The 19,252-nt window shown below is 53.3% G+C and overlaps 4 protein-coding genes across 4 annotated transcripts; 2 read left to right on the top strand and 2 right to left on the bottom strand.

The window, feature by feature from the left end:
- Positions 1 to 1,588: 1,588 nt before the first annotated feature.
- On the top strand, positions 1,589 to 4,073 carry BO94DRAFT_624947 (amidase signature enzyme; the record flags this gene model as incomplete). Its single annotated transcript, XM_025617252.1, has 8 exons — positions 1,589 to 1,669; positions 1,739 to 2,115; positions 2,169 to 2,291; positions 2,360 to 2,691; positions 2,781 to 3,181; positions 3,241 to 3,356; positions 3,410 to 3,657; positions 3,714 to 4,073. The coding sequence occupies 8 exons, from the start codon at positions 1,589 to 1,591 to the stop codon at positions 3,884 to 3,886; spliced, it is 1,851 nt and encodes a 616-aa protein (XP_025466845.1). The 3' UTR covers positions 3,887 to 4,073.
- Positions 4,074 to 4,224: 151 nt separating this feature from the next.
- Positions 4,225 to 6,023, top strand: BO94DRAFT_518330 (GTPase-activating protein GCS1). Its single transcript, XM_025610030.1, has 4 exons — positions 4,225 to 4,384; positions 4,481 to 4,549; positions 4,629 to 5,336; positions 5,408 to 6,023. Exons 1-4 carry the CDS (start codon positions 4,343 to 4,345, stop codon positions 5,795 to 5,797), a joined length of 1,209 nt encoding a protein of 402 aa, XP_025466844.1. The 5' UTR covers positions 4,225 to 4,342; the 3' UTR covers positions 5,798 to 6,023.
- A 1,758-nt stretch (positions 6,024 to 7,781) lies between these two features.
- Positions 7,782 to 10,730, bottom strand: BO94DRAFT_518327 (beta-glucosidase H). Its single transcript, XM_025610029.1, has 3 exons — positions 10,508 to 10,730; positions 9,847 to 10,453; positions 7,782 to 9,733 (listed from the first exon to the last, which is right to left on the bottom strand). Exons 1-3 carry the CDS (start codon positions 10,575 to 10,577, stop codon positions 7,891 to 7,893), a joined length of 2,520 nt encoding a protein of 839 aa, XP_025466843.1. The 5' UTR covers positions 10,578 to 10,730; the 3' UTR covers positions 7,782 to 7,890.
- Positions 10,731 to 11,092: 362 nt separating this feature from the next.
- On the bottom strand, positions 11,093 to 18,978 carry BO94DRAFT_535963 (putative THO complex component (Rlr1)). The gene is made up of 2 exons (XM_025611907.1): positions 13,814 to 18,978; positions 11,093 to 13,753 (listed from the first exon to the last, which is right to left on the bottom strand). Exons 1-2 carry the CDS (start codon positions 18,625 to 18,627, stop codon positions 11,320 to 11,322), a joined length of 7,248 nt encoding a protein of 2,415 aa, XP_025466842.1. The 5' UTR covers positions 18,628 to 18,978; the 3' UTR covers positions 11,093 to 11,319.
- Positions 18,979 to 19,252: the final 274 nt, after the last annotated feature.

The following is a 19,252-nucleotide window of genomic DNA, read 5'->3' as shown; positions in this document are numbered from 1 at the left end:
CTGGTAGCATAAGCACTACCTAGCATATGTAGACAAGGCGGTGTCAATTGGATTGCACCATCCCGACTGGTAACTCGCACTCAACAAGACACTCTTGCGTCTGGATTCAGAGGCAATATGTAATATTGTCTGCATATCATAAGACTGGCTCTCTCTCTTTCAGATCTTCCTCATGCAAGCCTATTTCAGCAGCATCTCTGATGCGTTCTCTCTGCTCATAGATGGTAAGTCTATTCTATCGAAGATTTCGTAGTGTGATGCTTCCGCGAGAGGGTCCCAGCAAGGCATACACGTCCAAGAGCAGGTCCATGTTACTGACATCATCAGAAACCAAAGCCAGGGAACTCCGTCGATAAAGATCCTCCCCGTTATTATGTACGGTTTGACTCTCGCCTGCTAGCCCTCACAATTCACGGCCCCTATTCTTTGGGAGTTGAATGGTGCCAGCGGATTGTCAAGCAAGTCCAGGCATGTTCTTTAGAGGATATTGATCATGCACCAGTTTGTGTCAAGTTCAGTCCCGTCGAACTAGTTTAAAAAGGCCTGCAAATGTGTCATCCAGTTCCATGCCCCCAATTTAATCCCCGGTTAGGGGTGACGCAGTTCCTTCTCCCCTGCACTGGAATATGTCACAAGGGCATAAGGACTGTTAATTAGCCTACCGGCTTCTTCTGGCGGACTGATACCTGCCCCCTGTGTCGTCCCAATCCTCGTGTGTGCCTTGCGAATGAACGATTTTCTACCTCCGTTCAAAGAAACTCTATTACTCATTGGCTGCTCCTTGAAGCCCCTACACATTCAAAAGTCATTATTCAAGAGAGAGGATACTAGTACGAGATCGTGAGAAATCACTAAACAAAGAAGACGTTTTCGCATGCCACCCCTTCCAAGACAAACATTACTCGTCTGTGTGCTGGTTAGTTGAATGGCCTTTTTGAAGAAAAAAAGGGTTTTTTGCCGGAATCAGCCATGGAAGGAAAATCATGCTTTTCAAAATGCAGGACCCAGATTTCCGAGAAAAACACTCTTTTTGACACCGTCATAGCTGTGTTCAACTTGGTCTTTCAAGGGCCCATGGTGTCTGACTCGGGCCAGGCAGCAAGCCAGTGTCAAAATCAGGCTTTTTACATGCTATTGCCGATACTGAGCATAAGATAACCAAAGAACAACCATGGTTTGCACAGTCCAAATGTTGGTAATTACGTCCGATGTACGATTTTTAGAAGCGTTCTAGCATCCAAAAATTGATTTTAAATGCCGTATGGATGAAGAAAAGCCCCCATGCCTTGGATGAATGCTCCAGACTAGCGCCACAGTCTGCAATGTTCTTTCTTATATCTTGAGAATCCGATGGAAAAAGCACCAAAAACAGCAGCTACCAACTGACTTTCTCTATATAAATGACACACACTTTGACAGTCTAGAGATAGAACGATTATCATTTGCACTGCCAACACCATTGAACTGACAGTCAGATCACTGGTATGTCGCTACCGAGAGTCCTTTACCACTTTATTCAACCCAGGTTCAGTAGCTGACTTGATAGCGATAGTCGAAGTACCAGTGACTTTTCGAAAAGGAATTTTAAATGGCAACACAATCGGAGACTGAAAGCCTGATCAGTTTCGAATTGGGGGCCCACCAGTATCTGGCACGTCCTATTGAAAGTGTATGTTCTAATCGGGTAATTTATTTTCACAACCTGCTTTTTAACAAGCTGATGCATGATAAATATCAGTATGGCGTCCTGGAGGCTCTTTCAGACAGCTCTGGTCTAGTCACCTACCTTCATGTATCCAAGGATAAAACCCTTGACGCAAATGCCCTTGAGGACTGGCGAGCATCTCTTCTAGCGAAAGACGATGTATTCCATGTTGACTTTCTTCAACACATCATCATTGGAGGTGCCTGCTCGAGTGAGGTGCATCTTACTGAAGATGTCCAGGACTTATTTCAAGGATGGAACACGACAAAGATAACGTACGAGCCACAGCTTGATATTGCCAGTGGGCCATATTATATCCAAAAAGGCATTCTATACTCCGTATGGAAAGTCTATGAAGACTGTCAGCTTGCCTTCTTACAGGCGACCTGGCCCTCATCCCAGGGAGATGGGTGAGTATCTCTACATGGGTCAAAATACACAGACGCTAGATTAACATACCTAGGACACTCTTTAAGACCATATCTGCCGGTAGTGACTACCGTGGGCACGGAATTGCTGTCCCCGCGAGGTCATACTCGATCAAATGGCCATCAATATCTACACAGATTGAGGACGATTCGGACAGGTACAAATCCTAACTCTATATCAGACTGACCGCTGTATTATTCTGGGGCTGACTATGTCTCTATATAGTGTACTGAGAGGCATGAGGGTTTCTGTTAAAGACAATGTTCACATTAATGGGACTCGGACAACCCTCGGCAATCGCGCATACCTTGAGACATACCCTGCCCAGGAGCATAATGCAGAGGTCGTATCACGACTTATAAAAGCAGGTGCACATATCGTCGGGAAGAACCATCTCAGTTGCCTTGCTATGATGGAGCATCCAACTCAGAGTGCTGACTTTCAAGCACCGTTTAATCCACGGGGCGATGGCTACCTACTCACCGGCGGCAGCAGTACTGGAAGCGCTGCTGCAGTTGCTGCTTATGACTGGTTGGATACTTCAATCTGCAGTGACAGTAAGCGTTTGCGTTTTATCAGTACATCCGAGATGTTGACACTGCCATTGATGACCTTGTGAGAAACCTAGCTAACGCTGATACAACAGCAACTGGTAGTGTTCGAACCCCAGCCTTGCAGACTGGAGTTTTTGGGTTCCGCCCTTCTACCGGCGCTGTGAGTGGCGAGGGCCTGGTGAACGCTTGGCCTGATATGGATACAGTTGCATGGGTGGGAAGAGATCTGAAGATGTTCCCAGACGTCTTTCGTGTCCTTGCAAACTCCTGGGCTACTGCCAAGGGGGGGAATTTTTCAAGTGAAGATTCGATAGAAATATTGTATCCCAGTGATTTCCTCCCCGGAAACTCTGAACAGTCACGAGTCACAGAGGACTTTCTTGCCCAGATAACCTCGGCAACAGGCGGTTCTTTTCGCCCAATTTCTATACACGACGACTGGCGGAATACCGCGCCGGTGGAGGAAAAGGATCTCCGACAGTATCTCTACAATGTCAGTTTTGCCTCTGACACAACTCCATTTCGATCAGTATCTTACCAGGATTGATCTAGCTCACTCAACATGGCTGGTTCTACTCTGCATACAAATCCTTTGAGCAGTTCAGAAACGACTATATTGAGAAGCATGGATATAGCCCATTCGTGACCGAGGTGGTAAGGTGGTATTGGTATGGACTTCCCCCAAGATTGCCATCTACAGGAATTAATGCGTCATGAACAGGGCCTTGGGAAAGGATGTGACTGGCGAGGACTATCCTGAGTTACGGAATCGTCTCGCAATATTCCGGAACTGGTTCCTAGAACAGTATCTGCAGGACCGGCCGCGCAACACGCTAATAGCGATGCATATTGACACCGTGAGACCCAAATACCGCGACGAGTACCCAGGAGCAAACAACCCGGATGTGCCTGGACTCCGCGCCACGTATCTTTCGGCAATCCTTCAAGCCCCTGAGTTGGCTATTCCAAGTAAGTCCCCCATCGTGTGCTGCAGACAAACACACATGCTCATAAAGTCCCGTTAGTTGGTCAAATCGATTACTACTCCCGGATCATCGAACGACTCGAGAAAATTCCCGTGGCCGTATGTTTGATGGGGGCGCCTGGAACCGATTTGGAACTGATAGAATGGACCCTGCAAGCTATGGAGAAGGCTGATCGCCCAACGAAAGTCAAGACCGGAAAGCTGGCCTTCTAAATACTGACCGGCGGGACGAATGTTTTCACGTAAGCCATAGATGGTGTTTTGTTGAAGCCATTGATTTAATCAACATATGAAGCCCCAATCCATGGTCATTCGTAGAGCAGGAGCCATGGGCCGATGGGCGGAACTGTTGGCCGAATCCACCTAAATCGCATAGGTTGTAGTTCCAGGCGAGCTTCCCATGGGCACTGACGCCTCATCCCCATCGGTTGGTTGCGATAATGACCAGGAGCCAAGTGGATCGGGCGGGTGGAGCGAGGCTAAACGTAGTGCCGTGGCTCCCCTCCGATCGGCCCCTCTCTCGTTGTCTCTCTCCCTCTCCTTCTCCCTCTGCTGAATCTCTCCCCGATCTCTCACCGCATCCAGGGGCTGGGGAGCATTGAGCAATTGCTGCCCGTCTTGTTCCCTCCATCTATCCGTGCTCCCACCTTAGTCCACCTCGCTTTAATCATGTCGCGAATGTGGGAAGTTGATCCCGAGACGAGGGCCAAGGTATGCCACATCCACCCCTCAATAATCTCCTTACTCCCACCATCTCCCTCCACAGACAACCCCGACTGACTTCCCCGGACTCTTTCCTCTCTCTAGCTTGTCCAGTTCTCCAAAATCAACGGCAACGACAAATGCTGCGACTGCGGCGCACCCTCGCCCCAATGGGTATGACCTCACCCGGCACCACTACGCCACATTTCCTTCCAACCAACAATAACAACTAACACAACAACACCATGTCCAGGCCTCCCCCAAATTCGGCACCTTCATCTGCCTTAACTGCGCCGGCACTCACCGTGGTCTAGGCGTCCACATCTCCTTCGTCCGCTCCATCACCATGGACGCCTTCAAAACCTCCGAGATCCTCCGCATGGAAAATGGCGGCAACGAACCCTGGAAGACCTTCTTCGACTCCCACCCCATCACGCAATCCGAAGGTCGCACGTTTGAAGACTCCACCATCAAAGAGCGTTACGAGGGCGAGGTCGGCGAGGAATGGAAAGAGAGACTCTCCGCTAAGATCGAAGGCAGGGAATACGTCCCCGGTCAACAGCAACCCCCACAACCGAAGAAGAAAGAACCGACGTCACGGTCGAGCACACCTCTCGCTGCTCGGGGCGGATCCCCTGCGTCGCTTGACGCGGTGCCAGAACTGAGTAAGAAGGAACGCAACGAGGCGTATTTTGCTCGCTTGGGGACGGAGAATTCTTCGCGTTCGGAATCGGTGCCTCCGTCGCAGGGGGGCAAGTTTACCGGTTTTGGTGGTGGAATGCCGGCTACAAGTGCGTCGAAGTCCTCGTCGGGCGGTAACGGGGCGGGAATTCCGGGGTTAGATGATTTTCAAAAAGATCCGATGGCTGCGTTGACGAAGGGATTTGGATGGTTCACAACGACGGTCGGGAAGGGCGCGAAGACGGTGAATGATTCGTATATCCAGCCTACGGCGAAGACGGTATCCCTCCCTTCCATCACCTAATCCATCCCCAACCCATGAGCTAAACAATACTAATCTTCGGACTATAGATAGCAGAATCCGACTTTGCAGCCCAAGCCCGCGTCCACGCCTCTACACTAGGCCAGAACATGCAGTACGGAGTCCGCGGCGCAGCAGATCATTTCCAGCGTTTCGTCGAGGGACAAGATGAGGCTGCAGCTGCGGCCGCAGCACGGAGAGGCCGTGCAGAGCCCGAACGGAAGGACTTCTGGGATTCATTCTCTACTCTCGCAGCGGAAGATAGTCATCGGAGGACTGCGTCGAGGTCGAGTGCCATTGGGACTGCGGCCATGAAGACGGGGCCTAGTGGTGCTGGCGCTTCTTCGGCTTCGTCTGCTGCTGCTACGTCGACGGCGACGTCCACAGCAACGGTAGGGAAGAAAAGTACGGATGAGGGAGGATGGGATGATAATTGGTAAATGGATTAGATCTCGTTTCTTTCTACCTAGGTTAGATTGTTGGGTAGATATCATGTAGCGTTCATATAGTTGCCTACCCGTCTTGCCTACGCTGAATGACAAGACAGCATTACTTGTGATTGATTGATTGATTAATGAAAAGGAGTATGACATGCCAGGTTTCGATCGGAGTGTTGGAGTGAGTTGTTGCCCGGGAACACTGCATTGAGAGAGAGCGAGAGTATGCAATTTTATATTCGTTTACGACTCTCTTTACCCTTAGACCTGTAGATCTGAGACAACTACCATCCACACCGACTACCTATCCCAAAGACCACCATCCGTTTACCTACTCCTATACTGATAAATCCCCTGCAAGGTCGCATTTCTCAGCATTTATTACGTTTATCCGACGGGCCAAACAATCCATACGAATGGCTACTCACTGTCAGAGACCCAAAAATGATCAAACGGGGGAAGGCAGTGATGTACCGCACCCTAGGGATGAAAGCAGAGAATTGCATAGGGATCAATCAAGGAAAGTCTCATCATTCCCGCAATCATGCAAGAAGCATCCTCGCGCGAAATCATCGTTTGCGTTATCCCGGACATGCTCAAGATGTCCTCCCTCTTCGAGCCGTCTTACCTTTCATAAAGAATCTAATCGGTTCTTGTAATGACTGTGACCCCCGGCGGAGGGTGGCACGATGACCCCCGCATATTCATTGAACCTTATGCTATGAAATGGAAGCTGCCGGTCTGATGGACTTCGCTTCGTGATAGAATTGACCGGGACTTTGTGAACATGCTGTGGCAACTCAAGGCAGTGAGTGAGTGGCAAGTCGGTTTTGGGCAGACCCTGCGAACTGACTCACCGATAAGAATGGGAACTTTGAGTGGCTCTTATGATGAGGCTTTGGTGCAGACAACATGGGGAGAATGCTTCTTTGTTATGTAGTGCAGTGTGCAGTGTCTCTACGGGGCAGAGGACTGACTATATGGAAGAGGGATCTCGGCGCAGACCCTAATAGAGCAGACAGAGGAGGGGGCAACACTCCTCTTAGATAACAACGCGAACATCTCCGCAATGTGTGACTGACATATATCTGTAAGCACCCGGTAAGTCGTATCGCCTATAATCAGCAGACATCCAAGCACCATGCATGCTCAATTGAATAGAGTTATCAGATCTAACCCCTTAATTGTGGTTTAGTTAATATTACCCTTCCCGGCTCGCTGTCCACTAGAATTGGCTTATCATCAAGAAACAAGAAATTTCCGTCGACTAAATTGATCCCAACACCGCTGCTAATTAACTTGCCGGTACTCATCTACTTCAAAACCAGGGACCGGATTTTGGATTCTGAAATCAGCTCATTTCAACGATTGCTGGGTCGCACGGAAATGTAGATTGGACAATTAAAGAAGGGAATGAGTATGTATGTAAACTTGACCTGGTCTATACATCTTACAAAGAAATGATGGTTGCATCACGCCGAATAGGACTGCTGCTAGATAGAATACTACATATATAGATTGATCTGTCAGTTGTGCCTAGCGTTCGAATTTAATGACTGTGGGCTGGGGTCTTTGGTAGGATTGTCGTTTGCCCGATGGCCTTTATAGTCTACCATACAAATCCTACCCATAGCTAACATGGAACACTCGTCTTTGATACGTGATGCTCGTCGAGACATCTAGCTTCTTCGCTTAGTTCTAGAAGTTCAATATTTTCCACTATTCGTTTCCTCTTTCAGAGTATTCAGATAGATTTCTGACATACTATCTAGAATTTCTGAAACATTGACAAAAAAAGAGAGGAAAGAAATCTACATAGGCGAGGTATATACTATCGAAATGAATTTATTCAAAGTCAAATCAAGTGAAGCCTTTCTAGAGGCCCAGAGACTGACTAACTGGTCTTCAGGGTAGCTCTTTATTTGTTCATACTGTACTCTACCTTACCACACTACAAAACGACACTCATTAAAACAAAGTCATAGATGGAATCATTATTTGTTCATATCGCCATGAATTTACGAGCTATCTAGTAATCTCCACTTCCACCCCGTTTAGCGTAATCCATCCTCTAGAAAAAGAGAAGAAGGATAAATCTACAACCCAACCCAATACCTCGTCTTCTCCACCGTGAATTGATCACGGAGTTCTCCCTCCCCAGTCCCCGTGACCAAAACGCTATACTCGCCTTTCTCCGAAATCCATTCCTCGCGCTGCTCGTCCCACCAACTCGTGGCTAGCTTCTTCTCCACTACTACCTGGACCGTTTTCTCTTCCCCGGGGTTGAGGAAGACTTTAGTGAAGCCCTTGAGTTCTCGAACGGGCCGGTTCACGCCCGTTACGGGTGGGGGAAGGACCCAGAGCTGAACGATTTCGGCGCCGGGGATGGAGCCGGTGTTTTTCACAGTGACTGATGCGGTGATGGGTTCGCCGTCGGAGAGGGTAGGTTGTTCCGGGGAAGTGGTGAGGGTTAGGTTTGAGCGGGAGAAGGTGGTGTAGGATAGGCCGTGGCCAAAGGGGAAGAGAGGAGGGAGGTTGACTTTTTCGTAGTAGCGGTATCCGACGTAGACGTCTTCGCCGTAGAGGACGCGTCCCCGTTCGGAGCGGAAGTTCAGGTAGCTTGGGTTGTCTTGGAGGCGGACGGGGAAGCTGACGGGGAGTTTGGCGGAGGGGTTGACGTCTCCGTAGAGGATGTCTGCGATGCCGTTTCCACATTCGTTGCCGCCAAACCAGGCGTGGAGGAGAGCTTTGGACTTGTGGACCCAGGGCATGGTGACTGGGGTGCCGGATTGGAGGACGACGACGGTGTTAGGGTTGGCGTCGAGGACACGGGAGATCATTTCGTCGGTGCCTGGGGGCAGGTCCATGGTTTCGCGGTCGTGGCCTTCGGTTTCCCATTCGCTGGTGAGGCCGGCGAAGATGACGACTTGGTCTGCGGTGCGGGCTTGGGCGACGGCGGTGGAGATGAGGTCTTCTTGGGTGGTTTGGCGGGCGGCGCCGAAGCGGAAGCCGCCGGGGCCGAAGACGACGATGCCGCGGGTGTCGAGGTCGGAGGTTGGGGCGGTGCCGAATTCGAAGACCACTTTGTAGGTTTGGTTGGCGTTGAGGTGTTTGGAGCCGCGTTCTTCGACGGTGGCGGTGCCGAAGAAGGCGGAGCCTTGACGTTGGTTCTTGGTGTTGTCGACTATGAGTTCGTCGTCGATTAGGAGCCGGCCGGTGCCGACGACGGTGACGCCAAAGTCGTAGATGCCGGATTCGGTGGGGGTGAAGTAGCCTTCCATGTCGATGTAGTAGGTGAGGGAGTTGATTTTGGGGTTGATGTAGTCCATAAGGAAGCCCGTGGAGCGGAGGAGGTGGAGTTCGTCGACGAGAGTGCGAGAGGAGTGCGAGGGGGGTTCATTGTAGACGCGGAAGCTGAAGCCCGGTTTGTTATCGGCGGTTTTGAGCAGGGGGCCGAGGAGAGGGAGATCTTTGTGGGAGTAGACGCCTTGAGAGAAGTCGATGGAGGCGTTGCTTTTGGCCTCGACGCCTTCGTAGGGTGAGACAGTGTAGTAGGGGTCTAGGGAGGCAGAGCCACCGCCGCAGTAGGCGGCGATTTTGGCATTGGGGCCGATGACGAGGATGGATTTGTCTTTGCTGAGGGGGAGGAGGCTGTCTTCGTGCTTCATCAGGACGACGGACTCGGCGGCAGCACGGCGGAGCAGAGCCTGGTCTTGGGGCCGGTTGAGGGCTTTTTCAACGGCATTCTCGGGGATGCCGAGTGGCTCGACCCAGTTGATGAGGTTGAGAATGTTGCGGACGCGTTCGTCCAGGACGAACTCGGGGACCTTGTTGGAAGAGACGGCGTGTGCCAGGGCAGTTCCACGCCAGCGTGTTTTGCCGGGCATTTCTAGATCCAGGCCTGCCTCAATGGCATCGGAGGTGCTGTAGGTTCCGAACCTGGAAGAGTTCAGTATTCTGTGTGAACCAGTCGGCCAAAGGACATGCCTTCCGTTTGATCTCTCAGGGAGTCCAACAGGAGTAGTATGTGTGGGTTGTAGGATTAAACTTACCAATCGCTCATGACTAGACCATCCCATTTCCACTCCTTGCGGAGGATATCAGTTATGATACCTTTATTTTCACTGACATGAGTCCCATTGACTTTGTTGTAGGCCGTCATGACGCAGGCAGTGGGACAGATGCGCATTGCCAACTGGAATGGCAACAGGTAGATCTCGCGCAAAGCGCGCGGGGTGACGATGCTGTCTACGGCCATGCGCTCATGTTCTTGGTCGTTACACACAAAGTGCTTGAGGGTGGCAGCAACGCCCTTCTCCTGGAGGCCTTTGCAAAAGTTTCCAGCCAAGTTACCCGAAAGCACGCCATCCTCGGCGAAGGACTCGAAGCCTCGACCGCCGAGTGGGGAGCGTTGGGTGTTGATGGTGGGACCCAGGACGATATGCGAGCCTTTGGCAATGGACTCCTCGCCCATGAGCTGACCAACCTCGTGTAGCAATTGGGCGTCCCACGTTGCTCCGAGAGCGGTGGCACAGGGAAAGCAGGCCGCGGGGATTCCATTGAAGAAGCGGGTTCCACGCACGCCGTTGGGGCCATCCGACATGCGCAAGGCGGGGATGTTTAGCCGGGGGATGGCAGCTGTGTGCCAGAAATCCACGCCTGTGGAGAATGTCAGTCCAGATCATGGCTCGGTAGAAAGAAGATGCTACTTGCCCGCTGTGAGAGCTACTTTTTCGCCCAGCGTGAGCTCTTCGATGGTCTTTTCCACGTCCAAACGCGTCATATTGGAGGATGTAGTATAGCTTTATAGTAAACCGAGGAGAAACCGTAAAGAGCAGATTGTATAAAACAAATACGGGTATAAGAAACTAGTATGGTCTATGTGGTGGACGTAGGGAAATCATGGACTGAGAATGGGAGACGATGGGAGGAGACGAGGGGAGGAGGGGTTGTATAAGAAGAGCAAGGCGGGGGGGAGATAGAGGGAGCAAGGACAATTGTCGGAGATACATTCTCCAGGCTCTCCGCCGGATTCCAACACAGGCTGGATGGATCATGCTGGCGGATCGACGGCAGGAGGAGCCGTGGGCAGGCAAACCAGGAAGCACGAATGACGAGCCTGTTCTAAACCCCCGAAGATTACCCGTCGTTCGGAGTGTCGGCCCGCCTTGCCTATCCGCCAGTTGGCCGGTTGCTCTGCCAAGTCCCATGCAGCCCTGTCAGAAAGGCTGACTGGCATTTACACCTGGAGCTGAAGACCCCTACGTGCAGCATTCAAATGATCATACCGCGCAGCCACCCGGCTGCGTGCATCCAAATATCCAATCAAACACAGAGGGGAAAAGAATTATGATACAGGCCGATGCGTGCATGTAGATCGATAGATGAAAGCCCAGGCAACAGACGGAACACAAAAACTCCGTCCACCAATGCTTGAAGATTCCAGTAGGTCAAAAGGAAATAGTAGATTCAATGAGAGACAAAAGCAACATGCATCACGTATCGTTCCGCTGCATCCACTCCCCTCAAGCGCCTCGTCGCGGGCGTTTGTTCTCACTCCCCATCCGCATCCCTCCCCGGCCACTGCCATCCCCGTGTCCTCCTTCGTCGCCAGGCCGATGGCGTTTGCGGTGAGGTCCTCCACTACCACCCTCACGATGATAGTCCCGATCACGCGGGCGATCCCGGGTGCGGTCTCGATCCCGGTCCCGTAGGTCGCGTCCCCCTCCCCAGCGGCGTTCTTCCTCAGTTCCGGCAGCCGGCGGCGGTGGTGGTGGCGGAGGGGCCTGTCCTCCCAGAGAAGACGGCGGGCGCAGGCGGCCTTCATGCTCCTGATTGCTGGGGGTAAGGTCGGCCCCTTCATCCCGGTCTCGTCGGCGGCGGTTGTCTTCGCGTGCCCCAGGCCCTCGTCGGGAAGCCTCACGAGACTCATAGCGCTCTTCCCGGTTGGCACCCGCTGCTACATCACTCCGCCGACTCCGCTCCCGTTCGTAATCTCGAGTCCGCTCGCGATGCTCCTCGCGTCGACTGCTACTTCGTGATGTCTCTTCCTCGCCTCCTCGCCGCTCCCGATCGCGCTCCCGCTCTCTCTCCCGGTCCCGATCATGCGGGTACGTGGTGCCAGAGGAGAATCGCTGGGTTCGCCGGGTCTCCGTGCTGCCTGCATCCTCAGCTGTCTCTCGTCCACTGCCCAGTCGGTTCCGGGGGTGACTGTCATCTTCGCTATATGCGGCACCAGAAGACCGGCCTGCCATGAGATCGGGACGGCCTTGAGTCGACGAGCCAGCACGGCCGCCATCCTCCTGCGCCACGGGCGTTTGGGAACGAGCCGATTGCGGCGACGGAGCGTTCATAGCGGCCGCTTGCCGATTGGCGCCCCGGCCCCGAATGGCTGGGCCAGGGCCACGGTCCGGCGGTCCACCGGATTGCTGGAGCATGTTGTTGATTCCGGCAAATCGCTTGTCTCCCCGGCCGCGTTCCCCGCCAAAACCAGGGCCCGATGGCGGCCCGCGTGGCATAGAAGAGGGTCCGGCCGGTGGGCCAAGTCCACTACGAGGACCGGATGGGGGAACAATCGCCGCAGAGGGTGACGCATGCTGCGAGCGGGGGCTTCCGCTGTAGGCCTTGTCCTGCGGTTGCTGTTGCAAGACCTTAAGCCTGTCCGGGTGGATTCCGCTGGTGTCGAGCTTCTCGGCGCCCGGTGATGGAGGGCCAGTCGTGGGCGATGGATCCGGTGCGTTTCGTAGACCCTGCCGGCCAGGGCCAGTAGGGGGCTGGCGTTCGGGGACCGCCATCGGACCGTTCGCAGGAGGTGCTTGGGGATGGGGCAAGCCCGCGGCATTGCGTCCCCCGCGCCCCACGATATTTCTCCCTCTTGGACCGGACGGCACATCCGATGGAGGTTCCGGCTGGCGCAGGCGTCCATGGTTCATGTCGATCCCCGTGACTGGATCTCTAGATTCAGCCCCATCCATGGACGGACGCCCAAACCGCTCACTGCGTGGCCCCGTGGGCATGTCTTCATTGCGTGGATGCGTGTGCGAAAAGTTCCCAGACCGGCGATCCTCGGCCGAAAACCGTTCCGGACGCCCCTGGGGGTCTATTCTTGGGGGGGACAATGCCCTGGGTGCTAAAGTCCGCCGGTCATCTCGCTCCTGTCGCCCAGCATCGCCGCGCCGATAGCCCTCGGGGTGGTCGTCTATCATACCTGCACGGTCAGGGTGTGTTGGGGGGCCGGGCCGTACGTTGGCCAGTCCCTCACGAGCATCTGGACGCAAACGACCTGACCGATCCGGCCAGTCCCCGTCGCGAGGCGGACGTCCATCCCGGTGAGGACCACGGAATGCCTCTTCCATAGGCGGCCTCGAAGCGTACTCTCTGTCAAGACGGCCGTAGTTTCGCCCATCACCCATGGCCGCATCAAACTGCCGAGGATAGTCATGGTCACCTCCAAATCGACCACCGCGAGGATAATCTTGAAGTCTGTCACGTCGGTCTTCCAGGAGGTCCGGCCGGGCGGGTAACTTGTCATCCCGGGGGAAACGGTGTAAACCCTGGCCCTGAGACCGTGGGTTCTGGGTACCAGACGGTGCTCGCTCTGTTTCGGGGCGCTTCGGTACATTTGCCGGTCTGCCAACGTCTAGGCCCTTCGACACAAGGTGAGATCCGGCAGGCGATGCGGGGGCCACGGGCCGAGGGGGAAGGTCCCCTTCAAGATGAGCCCCGCGAACAGTAGTGACATCCTTGTCACTCGATGTTGGCTCGCGAGCGGTCAATGGTGTTGCTTCAGTAGCCTGAGGTTCGGAATCACGTTGAGGGGTCACAGCATCTGTTGTCACGGCTGGCGTTGGAGCCGTCCGATCAACCATTGGCACATCGGTCATCCTAGCGTCCTCTATCTCCCCATCTTCGACTTCAGCCTTCGTGGGGCCCGACTCGGATTTTGACGCTCCTTGGGACCTGAAATTGCGGCTAATTAGATTTTGAACATACATTCACCCTTGTAGTGAGTGCACTTACTCGGAGGTGGAGGTGGGTTTGAACTCGGCAGCACCGGCGTTCAGGGGAGTTGGGGTACTGGACTGGGGACGTGGTGTGCTGGACTTTGCTGCTGCAGCTGTCTGGTTTCCTCTGCCGGTCCCCTGTTCAAAACGGAATTCTTGTGGCAGGCCCCAACTCTTCTCGCGCCGGTTGAGGTCGCCAATAAGTGAAGCAGCGGGGATCTTGACATCGTCTCGTTCGTCGTTTTGACTCAGGTTAGTCATGCTCGTCAACAGCTTATACCCCATCCAGTTCACGGCCGGGTAGTGTTGCACAACGGCCTTCAGCACACTGATAGCGTTACGGATATGCATATATTCGCCCCCGTCCAAGCAGGATTTCAGGGCCAACACTAGGAGGCGGTGCCATTTGTACAACAGCCGGCGAAAATCTTCGTATTCCAAAAACGTCGTTGGCTTTCCTTCAGGATCCACATTCTTGGCAAACCCAGGAAGGTCCCTCTTGGTGCCATAAGCTTCCTTCTCATAGACTGCCTTGTCAGCATGCCAACGGCCAAGGTCGCGTATCACTTCCTTCAAGAAGCGACCGAAGTTATCAGCCTCTCGCGAAGTGCATTGAAATATCAAGGCGACAAGTCTATGCTCCTTGAACAACTGGTCCAAAAGACCCACGGTTCGGAAGTTGGGCGCTCCAGTGGTGTGCAGGAATTTCAGCATCTTGAAGCAATAGAATGCATCGATGGGGGAAAACAGTAGGCGTGGTAGAAAGCATTGCTCGAGAAGGGCGACATTCAGAGAATCGTAGTTCCCACGCATACCGGCAAACCAGCGGTCCTTTTCTTTCTGGAGTTTCGCCCTCGTCTGTCCGTAGGCTTTCAAGTGAGCCTTGTTCTCCTCCAATATCCGGTCTTGAAGTTGCGTGAGTTGCCTTTTCTCTCGCTCCTTTCTTTGGGTTCCAGCCATGCTGATGTCGGACCGATCGTTGCTAATTGCAATGACCTTCCTCTTCTGACGATCGATTTCATCTTCGTAGGCTTTCTGGGGTATATGAACATCATAGAGGGATAATTGCCAGAAAGTCACATAGAAATGTGCGCCGACAACTCCCCATGTCTCGGAACCCAGCACGTCCTTGACTTGGTCTTGGAGGTCCTGCATGACTGGATTGAGAGCCAGTCCCTCAGTAGGGGCGGGTCCGGTGGTAGCCTTCTCACTACTGGGGTCATCTGCATTTTCGGGTTTTCCTTGGTCGATATCCATAGCATTCTCCGACTGTTGGTTTTCAGCGACGACCGCCTCTCCGTCTTCTGACATTTCCATCTTGTCGGCCTCGGGTTTAGAGGGTGAAGCGTCTTCACTATCGCGAGTAGGAGCTACAGTAACGGTAGTCGTAGAAGAATCCTCATCTTGTATCGTCCTTTCCATGTCTGCAATCTTCTTGGCAACGCTCGGGCGCCGGATCCAAAATGCGACTTCAGGCTGAATGCCGAACTCCCTGATAAGAGTGGCTAAGTCGGGGACGAAGGAGTCAAAGTCCTCCACCGACAGGTTACTGCGGAGCAAGTCCAGGTACTGAACCAGAATACGGTGGATCTCGTCGAAGATGTTGCCCAACAATTTAAGCTCCGAGGCGCCTTCCGTTTCCTTGTAGATGCATGTCCAGCGTTCTTGGGCGATGGCGATGAGTAACTGTCCCGCGAGTTTCGAAACCGTAAGAGACTTTATGAGCCGTCTCGACGTAGTCTTTGACTCGTGTCGCTTATCTAACAGCTGCAGGATTGTCTGGGATTGTAGGAGTTCGCCACCCGCCATGGCCTGAATCTGCGCCTCGTTGAAATTGTTGTCGGTGATGATCCCTGCCATGGAACTGATCATCTGCTCTAAGATTATCAGGTCCGTCGAATTGTTCTGTCGAAGCTGCTCCACGACGTATTGGAGGACAGGGGTAGGATCCATGACCGAATATCTCTTGAATGTCCGCCCTGCAAACGTAGCCAAAGCGTTCAACCAACGACTAGTGAGCAGTCCACCTTCTTGGACACGACTTCGACCCTTCTGGCCGAGTGAACTGATCATGACCCATGTCAGAATATCGTAACCAAGGTACGTAAAGTAGCGCGCGCACTCCACGACGACTTCAATGAGATTCTCGTAAGATTCAATTTGATTGATGGCAACGGTAATCACGACCCCAGGATTGGCATAGGCAATTTTGGCCAATGCGCGAGCCATCGGCCGGATATTTGTTTTGCTAAGCCTCTTGAGAATGTCCTTCGTTTCCGCCTTGGCCTGTTCGAAGGCAGACTTGATATCAGGCAATCGGGACGTTTGACCAGAGTTCCACTCGGCATACATATTGTACCGAACCTCCCTAGAAAAGAAACTGATGAGATCGAAGATCTCATTCACCACGCCAGGATTGGCCTTTGTGAGACTAATCGATGGGACTAGGAGTCGCTTGCAAAGATCCTGCCAACGTGCCCGGTTTTCCGGTGAATGGTCTCTGCTCATGCTGTCCTTGCCGATTCTCGCGAGCTTCGCCAACAAGCTTGGGTCCTGGCCGATCTTATGGCCGGACAGGTTAAGAAACGATGAACATAATGCGAAGACGTCGTCGACCGTCTGGCAGATGGGAATGTTGTCTGCCCAATCGTCCCAGTAGAATCTGTAGTCGGTTCCATCGTTCGTATCCTCTTTGTCGAGTTGAGCCCATCGGAGGACTCGACGCGGCGGTGCCTGCGTCAGCCGGATTTGTCCCTTTGGCACGCCCGCCTGGTCATGGTTTAAGATTTGTTTCTGTTCTTTGAGCTCGTCTATCGAGGGTAATGGCCGCAGCGAAGCATAAACCTTGTTGAGACAGTGGTGGAGAATGCGGTGGATAAATTCCGGGAGCTCGGGGTAGGCCTCCATGAGCCAGGGGAATTTGCTCAGGATGAACAGGGATTCTGGGAGGGCTCCAATTGCGAGTAAACTTTTCAAAAGCATTACCTTTTGGTCCGAGGGTTCAGGAAGCTCGTCCTCTTCCGTCTTGGGACCTGTGGATTTGTCTGTTTCCTGGTCCTTCCCAGGAGTCGCAGATCGTGTCTCGGATTCTCGCATGCGTGGAATAGGTAAGGTGTCATCTGATAGAGCACCGGCCATCATCAGAGCGTTCACACCACCTCCAGGGCGTGCTGCTCGTTCCCGTTCGGCTTTCTCCTTCATTTTCTCCTCCTTCAGCGCATCCATGGAATCATCTGGCCTCCAGAGGTGAGGATATAGGTCACGTAGTGAAATGAACCCAACTTTAATCAGCAGGGCCGCAAGGTAAATGAGGTTATCAGGCAGGACGTCGGATTTAGCGCGAGCACGGGAGGAGTAGAATCGAAGTTTGAATCCGAGTAATTGAGCTGCTACTCGACTCCCCTTGGGGGGCAGAGTTCCTGTTTCTTCGATCCACTTACGCATCTCCTTTTCCTCTTCCGAGAGACTATTGCTTTCGGGGAGGATCCGCTGTAACTCCTCCTTAGACACGGGGCGTCGGCCAATTTCAAAGAAAGCACGAGTTCCAATATCTCTGACCCTGTTCCAGAATTCGTGATCTCGCTGCTCGTTCGCTTTCATTGCCTCAATCCGTTCCTCGTCGGTCGTCACCCAGCCAGTTGATCCAGGCAAAGCCCAGTTTGGAAGACCAGAGTCACGATTGCCTACATCAACGGTGCGGAAGACATCCTCTTTCGGCCACCAGGAGCTTGCCCGCAGGAGCTTCACAAAAAAGCGGTACTGCTTTACAAGAACAGCGGCAAAGACATCAAGGGTGACATCGAGAACACGACCGACGTCCATGTCAAAGGCGCCAATCATCGCCTTCACCCTCTCGAATGTGTCTTCGACAACTTCGCTGGACGGGGGTTCATTGTTACTTGTCGTGAAAAGCTCCGTGAGCAGCTTGGAGTACCCTTCGGACTCTTCACGCAGGAGGTTGTAGTTCGATTGGCGATAGAGGAGGTTGGTTTGTTTGCGAATACCCATACGGGTGAACGTCTCGCGGACAAGTCCTAAAGCCTGGAGGAGTTGTGTATCAAGCTGTAGGCGCATAAGAGCCGGGTTAATCCCTGTGGAGAACACAAGTGGTCTCAGGGCAGTGTTTGAAGTGTCGGAATCGGTCATAATAGACAATGTGTCCAGAAACAGGGAGCGTGTATCAAGCAAGCCTGAACTTGACCCTTCAGTGTCCATATCAACATCATCGGCTGCAACATCTTCGCCAATAATTTCTTTGACTGTGACTCCTGCCTCCTCCGGTGACAATCGTCCATGTAGAGCGGACCGTATGAGTTCCTGGTAGATCGAGGCCAGCGCGGACGCATCCTGGGCATCTCTTGCCTGGATTCCGTTCTCCACTATAGCCTTTTTCCCCGTCGCCGCCCACTCCTCGGTCGCATTTTGTGTAACATGCTCGTAGTCGTACGGTTGCGGGGGCCCAGTAGGAGGCTGGGGAGCTGACATCGGTGCGGGCGGAGCAGGTGCGGGCGTGGGAGTAGGCGCGGGTGATGGTTGAATGTGTGATTGGGGGAGTGATGAAGCTGGCGAGGGTAAAGGGGAGGAAGGTGGTTTCTGCTGGTTCGCTGTCGGAGGGACGCCGTTTGCCTGGCTCGGATCCTGAACGTCTTTCGCCGGAGTTGTGCTGGGTGGGGACATGGCATTATCCCTCCGACCGTTAGGAGCATTCTGGCCTTCGGTGCTGGGCCTTCGACCCATGTTATTCCTCCCTCCTCGACTGGGTGCCCTTCGTAATCGGCCCCGCGTGTCGGAATAATCACGAGACTGCGGGCCGTAGTTGTGTTGCGCCATGTTGAGATTGCCTGGTCGATGGGGAGAAGGCCGCTGAGCGTCGTTCCCTGAATCGCCAGACCACGATCTATCGCCTCTCTTTCTCTTACCTCCGGCACCTGGAGCCATGACAGCCCGATTGGAGCTAGAGTGCGCGGACAGAGAACCGATGTGTTCCCGACAGGTCGCAATTCATGCGGCGAACCTGGATTTCCAATGGTCAGCTTGCTGCACGTGGGATCAAAGGACCACGATCGGTCGGTGATACAGCTGGACTGAAAGCAGGGGCCGAGGGAAAACAACCTGCTGTGGAAAACTCATGCGGCGGAGAGAGAGAAAGGACGATGCCTGGGGGGAATGCAGAGGCAGCTGGTCGGATTAAAGAACGTAATGGCTCTCAATCGCTGAATGCACGGGTAACAATAAAGGCGGCGGCGGCACCTCGTCTAGGCGGCTGCTAAGGCGGGTGCCGCGCTTAAGTTTCGCCGGTTCCACGCTAGGCGGTTTTGGGTGTTACTCCGCCTCAGGCATTGTTTTGCCGACAATAGTAGGTTTTTCATGTGGAAGTGGCTCTCTTCCAGCAGGACTATCACACTATGGGTTACGGCTTACAATTCGAACAGCGGCTAATTAAGAGCATTCATCA

Source organism: Aspergillus sclerotioniger, assembly GCF_003184525.1.
Source record: "Aspergillus sclerotioniger CBS 115572 chromosome Unknown BO94scaffold_16, whole genome shotgun sequence".
NCBI classification, from domain to species: domain Eukaryota; kingdom Fungi; phylum Ascomycota; class Eurotiomycetes; order Eurotiales; family Aspergillaceae; genus Aspergillus; species Aspergillus sclerotioniger.
Note: the sequence above shows the minus strand (reverse complement) of the source record. Positions and strands in the feature narration are given on the sequence as shown.

What these genes read in the sequence shown, in the direction of transcription:
- BO94DRAFT_518330 (XM_025610030.1), top strand. Translation starts at nt 4,343, where the DNA reads ATGTCGCGAATGTGGGAAGTTGATCCCGAGACGAGGGCCAAG. An exon ending in ATCCCGAGACGAGGGCCAAG is followed by an intron (nt 4,385 to 4,480) that starts GTATGCCACATC and finishes TCCTCTCTCTAG; the next exon opens with CTTGTCCAGTTCTCCAAAAT. An exon ending in TCCAGCCTACGGCGAAGACG is followed by an intron (nt 5,337 to 5,407) that starts GTATCCCTCCCT and finishes TTCGGACTATAG; the next exon opens with ATAGCAGAATCCGACTTTGC.
- BO94DRAFT_518327 (XM_025610029.1), bottom strand. Translation starts at nt 10,577, where the DNA reads ATGACGCGTTTGGACGTGGAAAAGACCATCGAAGAGCTCACGCTGGGC. An exon ending in AAAAGTAGCTCTCACAGCGG is followed by an intron (nt 10,454 to 10,507) that starts GCAAGTAGCATC and finishes CATTCTCCACAG; the next exon opens with GCGTGGATTTCTGGCACACA. An exon ending in GGTCTAGTCATGAGCGATTG is followed by an intron (nt 9,734 to 9,846) that starts GTAAGTTTAATC and finishes GAACTCTTCCAG; the next exon opens with GTTCGGAACCTACAGCACCT.
- BO94DRAFT_535963 (XM_025611907.1), bottom strand. Translation starts at nt 18,627, where the DNA reads ATGGCGCAACACAACTACGGCCCGCAGTCTCGTGATTATTCCGACACG. An exon ending in AAACCCACCTCCACCTCCGA is followed by an intron (nt 13,754 to 13,813) that starts GTAAGTGCACTC and finishes CCGCAATTTCAG; the next exon opens with GTCCCAAGGAGCGTCAAAAT.